General features: G+C 40.1%; 2 protein-coding genes across 2 annotated transcripts; both read right to left on the bottom strand.

The window, feature by feature from the left end:
• Positions 1 to 5: 5 nt before the first annotated feature.
• LOC129673822 (protocadherin beta-18-like) lies at positions 6 to 1,796 on the bottom strand (the record flags this gene model as incomplete). The annotated part of the gene is made up of 1 exon (XM_055603644.1): positions 6 to 1,796. A coding segment is annotated over exon 1 (1,686 nt), but the record flags the coding sequence as incomplete, so codon positions are not given.
• Positions 1,797 to 7,224: 5,428 nt separating this feature from the next.
• On the bottom strand, positions 7,225 to 8,223 carry LOC129673821 (protocadherin beta-14-like; the record flags this gene model as incomplete). Its single annotated transcript, XM_055603643.1, is given in 1 exon segment — positions 7,225 to 8,223. A coding segment is annotated over 1 exon segment (293 nt), but the record flags the coding sequence as incomplete, so codon positions are not given.
• Positions 8,224 to 8,344: the final 121 nt, after the last annotated feature.

Below are 8,344 nucleotides of genomic sequence, written 5' to 3'. Positions count from 1 at the left end.
GGGTAGAGCACGAAGGGCGCATTGTCATTGTCGTCCAGCACCAGCACACGCACCAGCGCCTGGCTACTGAGTGCAGGGGTGCCTTGGTCTGTGGCAGCAACGAGGAACTCGAAGTTCTGCAGAGCCTCATAGTCCAGCGTCCTGAGCGCGAACAGCTGCCCATTATCTGCATTGATGGAAATGAGAGAGTCGAGGTCCAGCTGCGGGTCCTGTGGTGGCAGCAGCGAGTAGGTGATGTGGGCGTTGGAGCCAGAGTCTGAGTCTGTGGCTCTGATGGTGCCTATGTGCAGGGCGGGGCTGTTGTTCTCGCGGACAGACAGGGTGTAGGAGGATTGGGTGAAGGCGGGGGCGTTGTCGTTGACGTCGGACACCTGCACTGTTATGGCGTGCTGGGTTGTGAGCCTGGGTGTGCCCATGTCGGAGACGGAGATGGTGATGTTGTACTCGGCTCTGCTCTCTCTGTCCAGGGGGCGCTCGGTTACTAGAGTGTAAAAATTTTTGAAAGTAGGTTTCAAGAGAAAAGGGAGTTTGTCTTGAATGGAGCACATCATTCTCCCGTTCTCTCCAGAATCTTGGTCTCGTAAACTGAAAACAGTGACCACTATCTCTGACAAAGAGTTCTCTGGGATGGGACTCATAAGAGAAGTGATGACTATTTCCGGTGGGTTGTCATTCACGTCTGTAACCTGAATAATAATGGTTGATTTTCCAGAGAGACCACCACCATCAGCGGCCTGAACATTTATTGTGTAAGACTGAATTATCTCAAAATCTAGGAGTGCTTTCAAATGGACTTCACCAGAAATTGGATGGATTTCAAATGTTTTCCGTACATCTCTAGAGATATGAGAAAATGAATAAGATATTTCTCCGTTTATCCCCGAATCCAAATCTGTAGCAGACACCTTGATTACCAGTGAGTCCACAGAACTGGTCTCTGGTACTTGAACCTCATACAGGGTTCTTTCAAACTCAGGGGCATTGTCATTGACATCCAGAACCACAATTTCAATCAGTGCAGTCCCTGACCTAGGCAGGGAGCCTCCATCTGTGGCTGTTAGTATTAAACTAAACGAAGGCTCCTTTTCTCTGTCCAGAGATCTATCCAGTATCAACTCTGGGTATTTTATTCCTTTACCACTGTCTTTTAACTTAATGTAGAAATAGGGGTTGGGGCTTATTGTATAGTTTTGTATACCATTCACCCCTATATCCAAGTCCTGAGCAGTATCCATTTGGAATGATGTTCCTGGAGTAGCACCTTCTGAGATATTTAGAATTAAGAGTTTTTCTAGAAACGTGGGAGTATGATCATTTATGTCTTCAACCAAAAGCTCAGCCTGAAAAAACTGCAAAGGATTTTCCAATAACACCTGGAAATGCAATATACAGGGTTCACTGCTAGCACAAAGTGCCTCCCTGTCCAGTTTTTCATTCAAGAGCAAGTTGCCTGTCTCAAGTTCTAACCGCAAATAAGGCTGATGCACATCAAATATAACTCTGGCCCTCCGTGCAGCCAGATCACCCACGCCCATGTCTTTAATTATATTGGCTATAGTGAAGCCAGTCTCCATTTCTTCTGCCACAGAGTACCTCCAGGTCTCGGAAAAAACTAAGGATCCTTCCAGGAAAACAAAGAAAAGCAGCACTTGCCTTATATGCTGAGCAATCCCCAATCCGGGCTCCATCATTCCTTAGATAAAATGCTTTCTGCCCTACTGTGTCCACTCAGTCTCCAGCAGCTCAGAGAGTGGTTCCGCTCATCTGGACCTCGCGAATTTATAGACCTGCGCTCCTTTCTGGAGGTTCTTGTGGATGCTCTACCTTTTCCGAACCCTGGCGTGCTGTTTTATTCAGTGCTTTCTTTGCCGCTGCTTAAGGGAAACCCCTGAGCCGCTAAGAAACATTCTCCCATCTTATCCTGCAGCGCCACCATGCGACTACACAGGGTTCAGCAAAGTCAAGCAAGTTTGAGACAAAATACTAATTTATCAAATGTTATTTTTAAATTAACCTAAATTGTATTTTCTTCTTCATCCCCATTTCCATTTCTGAGTTGTGGTTTTTTGTAATTAACACAATAACTTACTAGCTGTGGTGGTGAAATGGTTTAAAATAGAATCCTGTTTCAAACCGTTTATGAAGACAAACTGTAAAGCTGAAGGACTCCCATGTCATTGATTTTTTTACAAAAATGAACAAGAGATTCTTAGAGACATTGAAAGTGGCAACCTAGGTAGCTCTTCTAGATATCACCAAATGTTCTCAGAAAAAGCTGGAAGGGTGTGTTTACGCACTTGAAGTTGAATCTGGTATGTGCAAATAGTTATTTGGGAGAAGTTGGACATTTTGTCCTAGGTATTTGGTAACATTTGTTACCATTTCTTTAGGAATACATATAGGAGACTTACCTGGCTGCAGTAGAAAAATAAATACTTACTAAGAAATAAAAATATGATGTGTCCAGATTCTGACAACATAAAACTGTGAAGTTGGACTTCACTACTTTACACATCCAGAGCTCCCAACAGAATGGTTCTAAACATCATATTTGTCTATTCTCTGAATTGCTCAGTAAATCTCTATTAAGCACATACTTGAGCTAGTAATTGTGATAAGCATTTGGGATTGAGTGATAACCAAGCAGAAGCAGGAGCAAAAGCTGTTTCTTTTATGAAAAGAGGATAAAGAAAGAGAACACTTAACATGAAACATAATGGCTACCTTATCGAGGAAGGCTCATGCTAATAGGAGATCATAGCTCAACAAATGAAAATTTGGGAGTGGAGAAAAGGCCTTCCTGGAGAAAATATATTCTAAACTGATACATGTAAAATATGTGGAAGTAATCCAAACAGAAATTATGGGAGAGCTGGAGGCATAGTTCAGTGGTAGAGAGTCCATGTGAATCCCGGTCTCAGGGAAAGGGAAAACATGATGGCTCAAATCTAAAATGAGAGGTGTGTTTCAAAGAACTGAAATAAGATCATGGTAATAACAGAGAGCAAGAGTAAAATAATCAAAGCTGAAACTGGAAAATCAAGCAAATCATTTTTAAGGCATGCCCGAGGAAATGCAAGACAGTGTTCTGAAAAGAAAAGTCATATAATTATATAATTATATATTATATAATATATAATTATATAATTAAAAAATAAATGTGTTTCAGACTTGAGAATAAATTAGAAAGGAATAATATAAAAACTGGACACTGATAGCTGGTTACAGTAGGAGATGATACTAGCCTCAAGCATAAATGTAGTAATGGATTTTCACCCAAACTATGGGATGAAGAGATAGATCCAGGAAGTGTTAGAATAATGAAAAACTACTTTGTTTACAAGTTTAAGAATTAAATGGTTATCAGTGCTATTAACCAATGCTGTAAACACAGAAAAAGAAGAAAAAGAGGGAGCTGAAGGGGGAATTTAGTTTTGGGGAAGAGGAAATGTTAACTTAAAACCCACCTAAGGTGTGTAAGAGTTTAAGGTGTCCATAGAACATTTCTATAGTTATACCTCTGATACTCCACTATATAAATGAAACCAGGAAAATATGTGGACTTTCAGTGACAAATGTTAGGATTTGTTGAAACAAAGTGTTTGAGATCCTTCCAGAAAGATAATAAATGATTGATTTTGTGATTTTGGGGTGATGTAGCTCAGTGGTAGGGCACTTCTCTTGCACCTACAAGGGCCTTTTCTTTATACTTGTACTCATTACTGGAGGATCCTGTTGGAGGAGGGGAAGAAAGTGAGCAAGAGGACAAGGAAGAGAAGAGAGAATACACAGACATGAGTGGCTGCCATCTCCAGAAAGCACTTATGACCATAGGTTGACCATTCTAGAGTAGAATTGGATGTGGAACCAGGTATGATGATACACACTCATAATCGCAGAACTACAGAGGCTGAGGTGTAAGAATCACCAGTTTGAACCCAGCCTGGGCCACATAGTGAGACTTTATCAGGAGAGAACAAATGCCGTCTAGAAACAGAGACAAGTCAAACTCCTAGACCCACATCTGTGGCAAGGCAGGGGTCAATAAAGAGAAAAAATATTTTTACCACCTTCCCGTGTGATCTTTATTTATTTAAAACTAAAATGCTAGCAAGTTTGTTTAATTCTTTTCTTTGATGACTCTACACAAAAGCTGGATAGAAGGGCTTCTTTCTATCTTCTATACATTATGTAACCCAGAACGTAAATATGATGAAAATACAAGGAAGACACTTAAAAACAGAGTAAAAACGTTCAACATACATTCAAAAGGAGAGATGAGAATTTTTGTTTCTAACTTCTTCAGCACACTGAAGCTCCCTTATTTTCCATTGCTTCTACTGAGAAACACAAATCAGATTGTCATGTGTTGAATTTAAGATTCTCTTTCCTGTGATTTTTTTAAATTAACAGTTCTCTTTGTCTTTGATTTTCTAAAATGTCATTAGGACATTTATAGACATGTACATCTCTGTAATGTATACTTCTGGATTTATAGCAGTCTCTTGGATTTGTTTGATGATGTTTTCATCAATTCTAGAAGTTTCTCAGTCTTAATTTTTTCAAATATTGTTCTGGTTAAATTTTTCTCATCTCTTTTTCTGGAAAGTGATGGCATATGCCTTTAAACTCAGAATTTAGGAGGCAGAGGCAGGCAGATCTCTGAGTTCAAGGCCAGCTTGGTCTACAGAGTGAGTTCAAGAAGAGCCAGAGCTATAAGGAGAAACCCTGTCTTGAGAAACAAAAGCTGCAGGATCTCCATGACACTGGGGAACAACAGGATAACTGAGAGGAGTTCTGGTGAGGGTCCAGCATTGATAGTTTAGCAGAAGCCAGAGGCCTTGAACTAGACCAGTGACTCACTGCAAGAAAAGATAAGCATTGCAAGAAAAGATGTGTGGATAAAATGGTATACTATGTGACACACTACAGTTTCTATGATAATATTTTTTATTATTTATTTTTTACTATTTTCTTTTGGGGAGTTGCATGGGCAGAGGGCAGATATGAAGAGATAAGGAGATGAGTGAGGTTGGGGTGCATGATGTGAAAATCATAAAGAATCAAAAAAATGTTTTGAGTTTTTTGATTTTTTTATTAATGTGTTTTTCATCATGGAAGCTTAATTTTGTCCTTATTTAATATGTCATATTAATGTTGATGTGTCTGCATGGGGATACGTACATGTGTGAGTACGGGTGCTAGCAGAGGTCAGAAGAGGGCATCAGCTTCCCTTGAGCTAGAGTTACAGTTGAGCTACCAGGCATGGGTAGTGGGAATGGAATTCTTATTCTTAATAACTAAGCCAATCTAGTATTAGTATATTGTGGATTGCCTGGTAATGATGGTGATTTCACATTCTTCCAAGTTAGTTTGTTTCTTGCTGGCTCTTATTCATGGCTTAATATTTGTCGGGTATTCAACTGTTAAGTCAAGAATATTAAAAATGCAAAACAATAGAGTAGGTAACCTATATTTAGGGAATAATTTATTTTATATAAACCCACATTTGTTTTTTATCAGGACCTAAGATTACTGCCTGTTAGTGATAGCTAATTAAATTCAAGGCTAGAAAGTAAGTTCAGGGCTGAAAGCTCACACAGGGCTGATGTATTTCCAGTTTACTGTCCGTGTCAATTAATGGGAAGGTCACATGTAAAAGCCTCAGTTTGTTAGGGTTTGATCTCCGGTCTATAAATCACTGACACGAAAGTTGGAATCTCCCAAGATTCTAAATGGTTCTAGAAAAATATATACTTTGTGATTATTTGTTCATTTCAACATTGAATTTGAGCTGACAGTATCTTTATAGCTAATTGCTTCCAGTGAAAGCAGAGGGCAACATAACCAACACTTAATTTTGAGAGGATTTAGACAAATGTATCTGTACCCTAGCCCCATATTCATACTGCATTGTTGCTATCAACATCTCCATTTATACTCCTCCACTAAACTGCCCTTCTTTAGACTGGGTATCTTGTAATTTGTAAAATAATCAGGCACTTATCAGCCATAAATACAGATCTATTCTTTGTGGCTACCTGAGAAAGACAATGATGGATTGTTAATACTTTATAATATTACTTGTGCTTTTTGTGCATGCTGAAAATTGAACTTTGGGCATCCAAAGTTCTCAGTGTGCATAGATTCCCATAGTCATTTTGCTGGAAGTTGAGCATGAAGCCAAGGTCTTGAACCTACCTGCCAGGCCTACACAACTAGACATGATATTTATGCCTTTTAGTCTTATTTTTACGATCTAGTGGATCCTTTTGAAAAGAGGCCTCAGCCTGTAATATAGGCTGGTCTTGAATCACTGCACAGCATGGTTGTCCTGCAACTTAATGGCAGTCCTCCTGCCTCAGGGACTCAGGTGGAGGGACCACAACCCTAAATCGCCACTCTGCTGCTTTTTAAGTTTTCAGAACATGTCCCACAGAGCTCAGGCTGGCTTCACACTCCAGTCTTCCAAGTGCTTAAACTATGGAAGTATGTCAGCACATCAGGTTCTGTTTCCTTCTTTATTAAGGAAAACTTACTGCGTAGCCCAAGCCGATCTGGAATTGACTATTCTTCCCCAGCTGACAGCTGACAGCTGGAATTTCACATTGATTCTTCCACACCTGGCTTGTATTTACTTTTATTAATGATTAGGAAAAGTAAATCTAAGTCATTTTTAATAGTTTAAAGTCTCTATTTCAGGGTCTGGAGAGATGGCTCAGCAGTTAGGAGCACTGGCTGCTCTTCTGTGTTCAATAACCAGCACCACGTGGCAGCTCATATCTGTCTGTAACACCAGCTCCAGGGAATCTGACACCCTCCTACAGAGATATATGCAGGCAAAATACCAATGCACATAAAATAAAAATAAATTATTTTAAAATATTAAATTTACTGGGCAGTGTAGGTGGACGCCTTTAATCTCAGTACTCGGGAGACAGAGACAGGTGGATCCCTATGAGTTCAGACCAGCCTGGTCTACAGAGCTGGTTCAAGGACAGCCAAAGCTACACAAACCCTGTCTTCAAATAAAAAAAAATAAATAAAAATTAAAGATATTTAATTCGATTACTAGAAAGTTTTTATCCCATTCTTTTCTGGTAGAAGACTGTTTTACTTAGGACAAGATTATGAACTATTGCTTTAGCAACAAATGATACAGAGTACCCCAAATTTTAACCAAGAAAGCACAGTGTATTTAAAGACAAGACACAGCAGTATCAGGACCTAAAATATTTTGAGAATTAGAAGGCATCGCTAGAAAAGAGAAAAGGAGAAATTACTTCAAAATCAGTGTTTAATGCAGCAACATGAGCAGAAATTAATTCTTGGAAACACTACTACTACCAATACTACAGCTGCTGGATACCGAGGGACAGCATTAAAAAAAAAAAAAACCTTTTCTGTTGAGATAATCCAACAGAGAATACTACAAATGATCCACCATAACTTTTTCCTAGATGCAGCAAAATCTGGTGCACAGTTTTCACAGCACATTCAAATAACTACCATATATGGTGACATTTGCCCCGTTTTTTGGTTCCCTTCTACCTTCCCTCCGTGTCTTTTGCTGTAGATCCACCCAGGGCTGCCTGCTTGTGGCCTCCACCCAGTAAGTATTACAGGAATCACCAGCTCAAGGCATTCCCTCTAAATACTTCAGTCAGCATTTCCATTGTTGTGTCTTGCATAACAACAGCAAAAAATTAACATAACATTTTAACAAAATAAACAAAACAAAAAGTGCAGATTGTTTCTTTGCATCACCGTAATCTCAATAAAGATTTTTCAAAGCAACTATGGGGGGGAAAAACGTGAAATGAAAATGCATGCAACATTAGTAAAACCTAGAATCCATTACAGATTAGGAAAAAAGCGTTTGCAATTTTCTCAATAAAAAGAAAATATGAAGAGTTTAAAGGAAACTTTCCTACTGAATATTAAATCCAAGGCTATCCCGAAAGTTCTCCTTTCCCTGCACGTTAGAACCAGCATCATCTTGGAATTGAAGACTGGGGATGACCGGCTTCAGGAATTTGAACTCATTTGTTCCAGTACCTCCAGTCAGACACACCTCATACTGATAGCTCTGGGACAGGGTTCCTGTACGTGCAACGTCCATCAGATGGCCAGGAAAGTGTCCCTCAGGAACAGAGCAGACACCCAGAGAGGCCGCCCTGGCCCTCCTGCACAGCCTCACCCCCACGAACAGCAGCACAGACAGGAGGAAAAGCGAAGACACAGATGCCAGGGCTATAACCAAGTACAGCGTGAGCACATCTTCAACATCCTGCGCAGGGTCGCGCGCCACCTCTGGCAGAGGCAGGTAGGGCTGGGAGAAGCC

Source organism: Psammomys obesus, unplaced genomic scaffold, assembly GCF_907164565.1.
Source record: "Psammomys obesus unplaced genomic scaffold, mPsaObe1.curated_primary_1811, whole genome shotgun sequence".
Lineage (NCBI taxonomy): Eukaryota > Metazoa > Chordata > Mammalia > Rodentia > Muridae > Psammomys > Psammomys obesus.
The sequence above is the reverse complement of the archived record's forward strand: the minus strand, read 5'-3'. Positions and strand labels throughout refer to the sequence as shown.